At 38.1% G+C, this 13079-nt stretch overlaps 1 protein-coding gene across 2 annotated transcripts in view; it reads left to right on the top strand.

Moving 5' to 3' along the window:
• The window catches only part of ninj1 (ninjurin 1), a 41663-nt gene that overhangs the window by 22062 nt on the left and 6522 nt on the right, over positions 1-13079 (top strand). Inside the window, exons 2-3 of one of the 2 annotated variants that reach the window (XM_061874294.1) lie at positions 1850-2110; positions 4931-12078. In XM_061874294.1, the coding sequence (XP_061730278.1) occupies positions 1850-2110; positions 4931-4987 (318 nt within the window). In that variant the 3' untranslated portion in view covers positions 4988-12078. Of the gene's footprint in view, positions 1-1849; positions 2111-4930; positions 12079-13079 lie in introns of those variants that run through there. The other variant, XM_061874293.1, reaches the window with a different exon arrangement.

Raw genomic sequence — 13079 nt, 5'->3', positions numbered from 1 at the left:
TGTTAGTATCTCAAGTACGTAAATAATTGTACCACAGTACTGTACTACAGTAGTGCCCCAAGTAAATGTTTATTGTACCACAGCACTGTATTAGTACTTCAACCAAATGTTTTGCTGTATACTACAGTACTGTATTAGTACCTCAGGTAATTGTTGTGTACTACTACTACTACTACGACTACAGTAGTATATTAGTACCTCAAGTAAATGTTGTGTACTACATTACACTATTAGTACCTCAAGCAAATGTTGTTTACCACAATTATGTGTTAGTACCTCAAGTAAATGTCCTGTACTACAGTACTTTATCAGTACCTCAAGTAAATGTTGGGTACTACAGATCTGTATTAGTAGCTCAATAATTGTTTTGCTGTGTACTGCAGTACTGTATCACTAGCTCAAGTACATTTTGTGTACTATAGTCTGTTTTAGTACCTCAAGTAAATGTTGTGTACTACAGTCTATATTAGTACCTCAAATAAATGTTGATTACTACAGTCTGTATTAGTATCTCAAGTAAATGTTGTGTACTACAGTCTATATTAGTACCTCAAGTAAATGTTGATTACTACAGTCTGTATTAGTACCTCAAGTAAATGTGTACTACAGTACTCTATTAGTACCTCAAGCAAATGTTGTTTACCACAATTATGTGTTAGTACCTCAAGTAAATGTCCTGTACTACAGTACTCTATCAGTACCTCAAGTAAATGTTGGGTACTACAGATCTGTATTAGTAGCTCAATAATTGTTTTGCTGTGTACTGCAGTACCGTATCACTAGCTCAAGTACATTTTGTGTACTACAGTCTGTATTAGTACCTCAAGTAAATGTTGTGTACTACAGTCTATATTAGTACCTCAAATAAATGTTGATTACTACAGTCTGTATTAGTACCTCATGTAAATGTTGTGTAGTACAGTCCGTATTAGTACCTCAAGTAAATGTTGTATACTACAGTCTATATTAGTACCTCTAGTAAATGTTGTATACTACAGTCTATATTAGTAGCTCTAGTAAATGTTGTATACTACAGTCTATATCAGTACCTCTAGTAAATGTTGTATACCACAGTCTATACTAGTACCTCAAGTAAATGTTGCGTACTACAGTCTGTATTAGTACCTCAAGTAAATGTTTTGTTGTGTACTACAGTACTGTATTAGTACCGTGAGTAAATATTGTTTTTTTTAATTGAAACTTTTGTTAGTAGATTGCACATTACAGTACATATTCCGTACAATTGACCACTAAATGGTAACACCCAAATAAGATTTTCAACTTGTTTAAGTCGGGGTCCAGGTTAATCAATTCAAGGTAGTGTACTACAGTACTGTATTAGTTGCTCAAGTAAATGTTGTACTACAGTCTGTATTTGTACCTCAAGGAAATGTTTTGTACTACAGTACTATATTAGTACCTCAAGTAAATGTTTTGTTGTGTACTACAGTCCGTATTAGTACTTTGAGTAAATATTGCATAGTACAGTGCCTTATTAGTTGTGTCAGTATGAGTTTTGTGTACTACAGTACTGTATCAGGAGCTCAAGTAAAAGTAGTGTGTACTAAAGTATTGTATCAGGAGCTGAATTAAAAAGTTGTGTTTACTACAGTACTGAAGTAAAAGTAGTGTGTACTACAGTACTGTAACATGAGCTGAAGTAAAAGTAGTGTGCACTACAGTACTGTATTAGTAGTTGAAGTAAAAGTGGTGTGTGTTACAGTACTGTATTAGTAGTTGAAGTAAAAGTGGTGTGTGCTACAGTACTGTATTAGTAGTTGAAGTAAAAGTAGTGTGTACTACAGTACTGTAACAGGAGCTGAAGTAAAAGTGGTGTTTTGTGTGGCAGGTTCCACTGCGCGGTCCTACGAGGCAGCGGACGAGGCCGTTGAACATGAACCACTACGCCAACAAGAAGAGCATGGCAGAGAGCATGCTGGACGTGGCGCTGCTGATGGCCAACGCGTCGCAGCTGAAGGCTGTGATGGAACAAGGGCCGAGCTTCTCCTTCTACGTGCCGCTCATCGTGCTCATCAGCGTCTCCCTCATCCTACAAATCCTGGTCGGGATTCTGCTAATTTTCATCGGTAAGACTTGTTTCATAAGGGACGTATCCGTCAGTCATTTGTAAAGATTATTAGAACTGGTTTGATGTCACCATGGGCCTCATCTACTGAGACCCAAATACCACATGTGTGCAAACGACAACATTGCGTGTGCTATTAGTTGGCGTGGGATCTACAAACCTTGTTTCCATGTGAGTGGTGAAATTGTCTTAGATGTAAATATACAGTATACGCAACAAAATGATTTGCAAATCCTTTTCAACCCATATTCAGTTGAATAAACCACAAAGACAAGATATTTGATGTTCAAACTGATAAACATTTTATTTTATTGCAAATGATCATTAACTTTAGAACTTGATGCCAGCGACACGTGCCAAAGAAGTTGGGAAAGGTGGGAATAAATACTGATAAAGTCAACAGATCAGTCAAACAGTTTAAGAACAACGTTTCTCAAAGTGCAATTGCAAGAAATTTAGGGATTTCAACATATACGGTCCATAATATCATCAAAAGGTTCAGAGAATCTGGAGGAATCACTCCACGTAAGCGGCATGGCCGGAAACCAACATTGAATGACCGTGACCTTCGATTCCTCAGACAGCACTGTATAAAAAAATGACATCAATCTCTAAAGGATATCACCACATGGGCTCAGAAACACTTCAGAAAACCACTGTCACTAAATACAGTTCATCGCTACATTGTATTCCGTTCATATAAAATTCAAAGTTAATTATTATTTGCAAAAAAAAAATAAAGTTTATAAGTTAGGCACCAGCGCCCCCGCGACCCCAAAGGGAATAAGCGGTAGAAATGGATGAATGGATGGAGTTTGAACATCAAATATCTTGTCTTTGTAGTGGATTCCATTGAATATGGGTTGAAAATGATTTGCAAATCATTGTATTCCGTTTATATTTACATCCAACACAATTTCCCAACTCATATGGAAACGGGGTTTGTACTAAGACTGCGTGTGCAATTGACAACAAGTGGGGCCGACTGCCTTATTTAAATGAGGTTTTGCATGTACTAATGGCTGTGGCCATAGAACAACTAATTTCCCTCCACATTCATTTTATTATGCTCTGCAGCCTTTGTGTGATGTTTAAACGAGTAGCACTCGTCTAAAATCTGCAACACAATATCTGCAATACAGAGCAGCGAGCTATGGACAACAGAAACTGTTTTTAGTGCACTGACTGGGAGGCGGTGGACCATCTCAACACAGCAGCGTGTTCATGGAATAGGAATGTAACGCTATGAACATTTCATATCACGGTTATTGTGACCCAAATTATCACGGTTTTCATTATTATTGCATTGTTAAATTGTTAAATTTTTCAAAGGAGCCATATGTAATCATTAACACGGACCACTTGTACAGGAAAGGACAGAGCAGGCTGTACTTTCTGAGGAGGCTGCGCTCCTTCAACATCTGTGAAAAACTCTTGTGGATGTACTAGCAGTCTGTGCTTGCAAGTGTTCTGTAGATAGATAGTACTTTATTGATTCCAAGAGTTCCATCAGCAAAATTCAAATTAAAACTACATGTACCCTGCGATGAGGTGTCGACTTGTCCTGGGTGTACCCCGCCTTCCGCCTGATTTTAGCTGAGATAGGCACCAGCGCCCCCCGCGACCCCAAAGGGAATAAGCGGTAGTAAATAGATGGACTACATGTACCATGTACTACATGGTAGTGTGCTGGGGGGGCAGTACATCTAAGAAGGACAGCTCCGGACTGGAGAAACTGATCAGGCGGGCCGGTTCTACGACGGTGGCAGAGAAGAGGACTGTGGAAAAACTATTGAGCATCCTGGATGATGCCAGTCACCCTCTGCATAGCGTTATCAGTAGCCAAAGGAGCCTATTCAGTGCTAGACTGCTTCATCCCAAGTGCAGGACAATTAGACTAAAAAACTCCTTTGTCCCACAACACCTCTCTGGGGAGCAAGGGGGGGTATTAGGATGACAGCGGTTGCAAAACAAAAAGAGTGTAATACTTTTTCATTTTCATTTATTTATTTCAGGCAATGACATAAAAATAATAATAATAAAAAACAAAAAAAAAGTTCAAGTTTGACAACACATAATAATATAAATTGATATATTGCAAAAGGTAATGTATAGTGTGTAATACATGATTGTCCAGTTTTGCCTGAAAGGCAGTGGGAAGAAGATACCTTATTTAATCCCACCCCCAGTTCTCTATTCAGTGATTATTCCATTGAATTTCACTGTTACTTTGTTCAAGGATTGTAATACAAATGTATCATAGTGACCATGTTTTTCATAACATGGTCACTACTGCCTAGTTTCTCTTTTTTTATATTCTTATTTTACTGTCATATTTTTATTCTCATTGTTGCTTTTTATTTTTATTCTAATATGTTTCTATTTGGTTTCCATTTATACCCCCATTATTTACTTTTGACTTTTTAATTTTGATCTCAATTCTGCTGCTGGAATTTTAATTTTAATGAGGGAACTCTCCTGAAGGAATCAATAAAGTACTATCTATATATCTTTTTCATCATCAAATGGCCCTGACATGTCAAAAGACATTAATAAATCATGTTTCTTTTCGAATACCTCTATTACTGATAACAGTATTTCAGCCGGGATATGCTCATTTCCAAATTAGATTCACAGCCCCAAAATATTTTTATTGTTGTCATTTTGATGTCCCGCTCTCTACCATCTCACCAATTAAAAAGTCTGTGAGTGTGTCACATCCAGGTTGCCAGTTACCCACCGTCACCTTCGTCTGGCTACTGCCACTGGTAAAGTTACTAAACATGTCAGACTTTAGTAAATCTAAAAGGCGTCATTACGATTCTTAACTTATTCATGACAAAGCCAGGAACAAAACAAGGATTTGTATCGGGGATGCCATTGAAAGATGGAGACGATTGAAGGCGGAGAAGATTTTTTCATCTGACGCCAAACTTGCAAATTTTCTCCTTGATAGGTAAGTAAGGCATTTATGTTTTTTTTATTAATTGTAATGAATTAAAATTGACATTTTGTATATACATTCGTGGTCAAAAGTTTACTTACACTTGGGAAGGACATAATGTCATGGCTATCTTGACTTTCCAATAATTTCTACAACTCTTATTTTTTTGTGATATAGTGATTGGAGCACATAGTTGTTGGTCATAAAAATCTTTCATGAAGTTTGGTTCTTTTATGTATTTATTATGGGTCTACTTGTGGTGATCTGAATTTTCCTTGCTCATTCCTGTTTTTGTCTGCACACCATGTTCACTCTCTCGCTCGTCCACAGTATGGATTGCAGCTGGCGCAGGGCAGCAGCACACACCTGATGTTGATTAGGGTCAGCCTATTTAACCTGGCTGCTGACGGCCTGGGAGCGCCGGAACTTTGTCAACTGCTTGCCACAGACGCATGTGTCATTTGTCTCGCCAGCCGACTCTAGTTCGACTTGTGCATCATCTTAGGTTTGCCTGTATTTATCTAGCCTAGTCTAGCGCTTTTATTTTGTACCTAGTTTTTCTGTTTAACTTCTTTCATGAAGTATTTTTCCTAGCCTTGTCTAGCGCTTTTATTTTGTACTTTGTTTCTCTGTTTAACTTCTTTCATTAAGTATTATTCCTAGCCTTGTATAGCGCTTTTGGTTTAATGTTGGTAATTTATCGTTGTAGTTTTACATGGTGTGTTTTTGTGTTAACCACCATCGCCTTTGTTTTGCGACGTCATCCTTCCTCCAAAATAAAAGGAAGAACTATTCTCCACAAACAAAATGTCTCTGCATCCTTGGGATCCACCTCACCAGATCCTAACACTACTGAAAATGTGACCAAATCTGCTGTGGTCAAACAGCTCAATTTTTGTTTCATCTGACATCACATGGACAAAGATAAGACCTGGAGAAAAGTTCTGTGGACAGATGAAACCAAAATTGAGCTGTTTGGCTACAATACCCAGCAATTTGTTTGGAGGAGAAAAGGTGAGGCCTTTTAATCCAAGGAACACCAACCCTACCGTCAAGCATGGTGGTGGTAGTATTACACTCTGGGCCTGTATTGCTGCCAATGGAACTGGTGCTTTACAGAGAGTAAATGGGACAATTAAAAAGGAGGATTATCCAATTCTTCAGGACAACCTAAAATCATCAGCCCGGAGGTTGGGTCTTGGGCACAGTTGAGTGTTCCAACAGGACAATGACCCTAAACACAGGTCAACAGTGGTAAAGGAATGGCTAAATCAGGGTAGAATTAAGGTTTTAGAATGGCCTTCCCAAAGTCCTGACTTAAACATGTGAACAATGCTGAAGAAACAAGTCCAAGTCAGAAAACCAACAAATTTAGCTGAACTGCACCAATTTTGTCAAGGAGAATGGTCAAAAACTCAACCAAAAGCTTGCCAGACTCTTGTGGATGGCTACCAAAAGTGCCTTATTGCAGTGAAACTTGCCAGGGGACATGTAAGCAAATATTAACATTGCTGTATGTATACTTTTAACCCAGCATATTTGGTCACATTTTCAGTCGACCCATAATTTCATAAAAGAACCAAACTTAATGAATGTTTTTTGTGACGAACACGTATGTGCTCCAATCACTCTTGTTTTAAATTACTAAAATGAATAAACACATTGTTATAAAACCCACTATTTAAAAAAATAAATGTACTTTCTACATATTCAGTGGCCTAGTGCATTGGTTCTCAAATGGGGGTACGCGTACCCCTGGGGGTACTTGAAGGTATGCCAAGGGTTATGTGAGATTTTTTTTTTAATATTCTAAAAATAGCAACAATTCAAAAATCCTTTATAAAAATATTTAATAATACTTCAACAAAATATGAATGTAAGTTCATAAATTGTGAAAAGAAATACAACAATGCAACATTCAGTGTTGACAGCTAGATTTTCTGTGGACATGTTCCATAAATATTGATGTTAAAGGTGTATTTTTTTGTGAGGGTTTAGAATTAAGTTGATGAATCCAGATGGATCTCTATTACAATCCCCAAATAGGGCACTCTAAGTTGATGATTACTTCTATGCGTAGAAGTCTTTATAATTGAATCTTTTGTTTATTTTTCAACAAGTTTTTAGTTATTTTTTATATCTTTTTTTCCAAATACTTCAAGAAAGACCACCACAATTGAGCAATATTTTGAACCGTTATACAATTTAATAAATCAGAAACTGATGACATAGTGCTGTATTTTACTTCTTTATCTCTTTTTTTCAACCAAAAATGCTTTGCTCTGATTAGGGGGTACTTGAATTAAAAAAAGGTTCACAGGGGGTACATCAGTGAAAAAAGGTTGAGAACCACTGGCCTAGTGGTTAGAGTGTCCGCCCTGAGATCGGTAGGTTGTGAGTTGAAACCCAGGCTGAGTCATACCAAAGACTATAAAAATGGGGCCCATTACCTCCCTGCTTAGCACTCAGCATCAAGGGTTGGAATTGGGGGTTAAATCACCAAAATGATTCCCGGGCGCGACACCGCTGCTGCCCATTGCTCCCCATTGCTCCCCTCACCTCCCAGGGAGTGGAACAGGGGGATGGGTCAAATGCAGAGGACAAATTTCACCACACCTAGTGTGTGAGACAATCGTTGGTACTTAAACTTGTCTTTAACTTTCTTGGCAGAAGCAATATGTTATATATAACATTGTTCTGGCTACTTAAAAAGGAACTGCACTTTTTGCGGGGAATTTGCCTATCATTCACAATCCTTATGTAAGACAAACACACAGGTATTGTTTTTTTATGCATTCAATAAATGCGAGCAAAAGTCTGCTTACAATGGAGCTTATGGAAGTCGCTCTATTCCTCTTTTAAAGCGTTTAAAAACATCCAAACACCTCCATCATGGTTTTATATATACGCTGCAAGTATTTATGTAATGTAATGTAAGGCACGGTACGTATTTTCATCATTTGTATGCATTAATTTGACTTATGTTTGCGTTTTCCTTCCAACAACAGCACTGACTATTACTCACTGCAGACTTCATGAGAGCCAACAAGCATAATAAAACATCACTTACTGTACGCCCTCGCCCAGCAGAGAGGTAGCAGCATGGCTAACGTTAGCTGTGATGCTAGCGGGTTGTTGCGAGAGAAAGAAGGTGTGAATCTGGTAACAAATGAAGGAATAATTAATTCCCAAGAAAAACTGCACGGGGTCTATAGTCTGGCAGTGGTTTGGCTTCAAGCAGGAATATGTCGAATAGACAACTTTAATTTGTCAAGTGTGGGGCACAAGCGTTGCTACCAAAAGTAGCATCATTTGAAAAGTCACCTGTTAATAACTTTAATAAACACAGTTTTGGTAAATTGACTTAGTTGTGATTTCCTTCTCTGCATGAAAGTTTAAAAGTAGCATATATTAATGCATTATGAACAAGAATGTTTTAATGTAGACACATAGAATCATCCTGCTGTGATTATATGTATCCAGTGTTCATTCAAGGCTAAGGTAAAATACCGAGAAATATATCGTATATCGCGACATGGCCTAAAAATATCACGGTATTAGAAAAAGGCAATATTGCCAGGCCCTGACTTAATGTAACTAACCTACTCAGTGGCCAAGTTGTTCGAGTGTCCGCCCTGAGATCGGTAGGTCGTGAGTTCAAATCCCGGCTGAGTCATACCAAAGACTATAAAAATGGGACCCATTACCTCCCTGCTTGGCACTCAGCATTAAGGGTTGGAATTGGGGGTTAAATCACCATAAATGATTTCTGGGCGCGACACCGCTGCTGCCCACTGCTCCCCTCACCTCCCAGGGGGTGATCAAGGGTGATGGGTCAAATGCAGAGAATAATTTTGCCACATCTAGTATGTGTGTGACAAATATTGGTACTTTAACTTTAACTTTACTGTACAATGTCAGCTGTCAATAGGATGCCGGCTGCTGGGATGTTGATATATTCCCATTCAGGTAAAGAATGTCTCATAATCCTTGAAAAGGATTAAAAAAAAGGGTGGGTGCAAGCCAGCATCTTTTATGTCTTTCTCCCCATTTCAGAGTCTAAATTGGCTGTAAAACTTTATGTCCACATTATTTTACTATCAAGGTGAGAGGCATAATTTATAATCTGGAATACACTTTTACGAGCTGCAGGGCGAGAAAGCAGCTCACCAGCTGATGATTCAGCAGCAGAAGGAAGTTGCCTCTCTCGGATCAATTCGCCGTTAAATGGAGGTCCTTAATGTTCGCGCTTACAATAACAAGATGGGTAATATTTGGTTAATATTCAGGTGACGACATGTAAATGGAGTATTGTTTTTCCTTTTTGAACAGTTATTTAGAAGGCTTTGCTGGCGGAATAAATGCACTTTTAGAATGCATTAAACAAAGACAGGTGTTGTGATTGGTAGGCAACATTCCAACAAAGTGCAGTTCCTCTTTAAGAGCCATATTATTTTTATTTGAGAGTACAATGTTTATTTTCTTTGTTTTAATTTGTAAAAGTTTGTGTTTTTTTAATGATCTTGAAAAAAAAACCTGTTGGGTGCGTCACGTCCGGTTTATTTGACATCACCCAAATTCACTTCCTGTTGTCGTATTGCTTTGAGTATCTATCGATCTCTTTGTCTAAGAGAATACAGCCTGTGGGCTAACAAATGAATATGGTGAATGGGTTATACTTGTATAGCACTTTTCTACCTTCAATGTACTCGAAGCGCTTTGACACTATTTCCACATTCACCCATTCACACACTGATGGTGGGAGCTGTCATGCAAGGTGCTAACCAGGACCCATCAGGATCAAGGGTGAAGTGTCTTGCTGAAGGACACAAAGGTTGTGACTTCGTTGGCAGAAGTTGGACTCAAGCCTGGAACCCTCGAGTTGCTGGCATGGCCGCTCTACCACCTGAGCCACGCCATGACCATATATCACAATCTCTTAGTTGCTCGGACAGTAATGTGTTTGTATACATTTCGATCGGGGAATGTCCTTTTTAAATAGAGAAAGACGTTATTGTCTCTTGTTTTCATGCTAGCTTGTTCCTCCAGTAAATGAATAATAGGGCTGCAAATCTTTGGGTGTCCCACGATTCGATTCAATATCGATTCTTGGGGTCACGATTAGATTCAAAAATTTTTTATTTTTTTTTCAAAGCAACACGATTCTCGATTCAAAAACGATTTTTCCCCGATTCAAAACGATTCTGTATTCATTCAATACATAGGATTTCAGCAGGATCTACACCAGTCTGCTAACATGCTAGCAGAGTAGTAGATTTTTGTAAAAAGCTTTTATAAAATTGTAAAGGACAATATTTTATCAACTGATTGCAATAATGTACATTTGTTTTAACTATTAAACGAAACAAAAATATGACTTATTTTATCTTTGTGAAAACATTGGACAAAGTGTGTTGTCAAGCTTATGAGATGCGATGCAAGTGTAAGCCACTGTGACTTTAATTGATTGATTGAAACTTTTATTAGTAGATTGCACAGTTCAGTACATATTCCGTACAATTGACCACTAAATGGTAACACCCCAATAAGTTTTTAAACTTGTTTAAGTCGGGATCCACGTTAATCAATTCATGGTACAAATATATATTATTAGCATAATACAGTCATCACACAGGTTAATCATCATAGTATATACATTGAATTATTTACATTATTTACAATCCGGGGGGTGGGATGAGGAGCTTTGGTTGATATCAGTACTTCAATCATCAACAATTGCATCAACAGAGAAATGTGGACATTGAAACAGTGTAGGTCTTACTTAGTAGGATATGTACAACCAGCAGAGAACATAGAGGGTTCAAATAGCATAAAAACAAGTATATACATTAGTAATACCTTTGCTTATTTACATTAGGTTGTTTATAATCCGGGGAGATGGGACGTGAATGGAGGAGGATATTAGTAAAGTGTTGAAGTTGCCTGGAGCTGTTGTTTTAGAGCGGTTTTGAAGGAAGATAGAGATGCACTTACTTTTACACCTGTTGGGAGTGCATTCCACATTGATGTGGCATAGAAAGAAAATGAGTTAAGACCTTTGTTAGATCGGAATCTAGGTTTAACGTGGTTTATGGAGCTCCCCCCGGTGTTGTGGTTATGGCGGTCAATTACGTTAAGGAAGTAGTTTGACATGTACTTCGGTATCAAGGAGGTGTAGCGGATTTTATAGACTAGGCTCAGTGCAAGTTGTTTTACTCTGTCCTCCACCCTGAGCCAGCCCACTTTGGAGAAGTGGGTTGGATTGAGGTGTGATCTGGGGTGGAGGTCTAAAAGTAACCGGACAAGCTTATGACACTAATGTCCTTTTTTTTTTATTTGTATAAATGTCTAATGATAATGTCAATGAGGGATTTTTAATCATTGCTGTGCTGAAATTATAACTAATATTGATACTGTTCTTGATAATATTCATTTTTGTTTCACTACTTTTGGTTTGTTCTGTGTCGTGTTTGTGTCTTCTCAATTTCTCTTTTTATTGCAGTTCTGAGTGTTGCTGGGTCAGGTTTGGTTTTGGAATTGGATTGCATTGTTATGCTGTTGCTGTGTATTGTTTTGTTGGATTGATTAAAAAAAAAAATCGATTTTTTTAAAAATGAGAATGGATTCTGAATCGCACAACGTGAGAATCGTGATTCAAATTCAGATGGATTTTTTCCCACACCCCTAATGAATAGTGTCACTGGTTCTTGAGTTTATCAGTGTTATCAATCACAGTGTTACGATTATTTTCATTTAAAATGGTCGTACAAACCGTGGGAAGTTTTATCATCCATCCATCCATCCATTTTCTACCGCTTATTCCCTTTGGGGTCGCGGGGGGCACTGGTGCCTATCTCAGCTACAATCGGGCGGAAGTCGGGGTACACCCTGGACAAGTCGCCATCTCATCGCAGGGCCAACACAGATAGACAGACAACATTCACACTCACATTCACACACTCGGGCCAATTTACTGTTGCCAATCAACCTATCCCCAGGTGCATGTCTTTGGAGGACAAGCAAACTCCACACAGAATAATATAATAAATTACTTAACTGAAAAAAAGAACGGCATAAAAAAAAAAACGCCAGCAGACACCAAAACAAATCAAATTTTAATTTGTTTTAATCAGCTCATTAAGTCATAGCTATAAAATTATATAGCTGATTAAACAAAATGCTATTTTTTTTCTTCCGGCAGTCCATCTATGTTGACACACATGTAGGACGAAGGATTCTCTGTCCATCATCTATCCCGCAGAACAGTTTCATGCTTGATAAATCACATGATAAATAATGGCTAATTATATTTGCACCCCCTCCTCCCAGTATTGTTGCCATTCTGATGATCAGCATATATTCATGAAGACAGACACAATTTGCATATGTTTTGAAATAATACAATTATGACTATGATTATCTTTGTAAAGGCATACATTTTTGAAATAGCTCATGAGATTGTACAGAGGTGTACCTAATGATGTGACTGCGGAAAGACGGAGGCCCCTCAGACAGCTGGACAAAAAGTGTCCTTATCTTATCCAAACAGTGTTTCCCCGTTGTGTAAGCGTCCTAAATTTAGAGAAAGAAAGTCAGTGGTCTGAAACGCCTCTCTGAGTAAAAAACATCAGTCAGTTTGTGTAAATGTTAAATAAAAACTGAATACAATGATTTGCTAATCCTTTTCAACCTACATTCAATTGAATAGACTGCGAAGACAATCAATTTCACATTCGAACTGGTAAACTTTGTTATTTTTTGCAAATATTAGCTCATTTGGAGTTTGATGCCTGCAACATGTTTTAAAAAAGTTGGCACAAGTTGCAAAAAAGACTGAGAAAGTTGAGGAATGCTCATCAAACACTTATTTGGAACACCCCACAGGGGAACAGGCTAATTGGGAACAGGTGGGTGCCATGATTGTGTATAAAAGCAGCTTCCATGAAATGCTCAGTCATTCACACACAAGGATGGGGTGAGGGTCAGCACTTTGTGAACAAATGCGTGAGCAAAATGTCCAACAGTTCAAGAACAACATTTCTCAATGAG

Source organism: Nerophis ophidion, linkage group LG16 (assembly GCF_033978795.1).
Source record: "Nerophis ophidion isolate RoL-2023_Sa linkage group LG16, RoL_Noph_v1.0, whole genome shotgun sequence".
NCBI classification, from domain to species: domain Eukaryota; kingdom Metazoa; phylum Chordata; class Actinopteri; order Syngnathiformes; family Syngnathidae; genus Nerophis; species Nerophis ophidion.
This window is presented reverse-complemented; position numbering and strand designations above follow the sequence as displayed.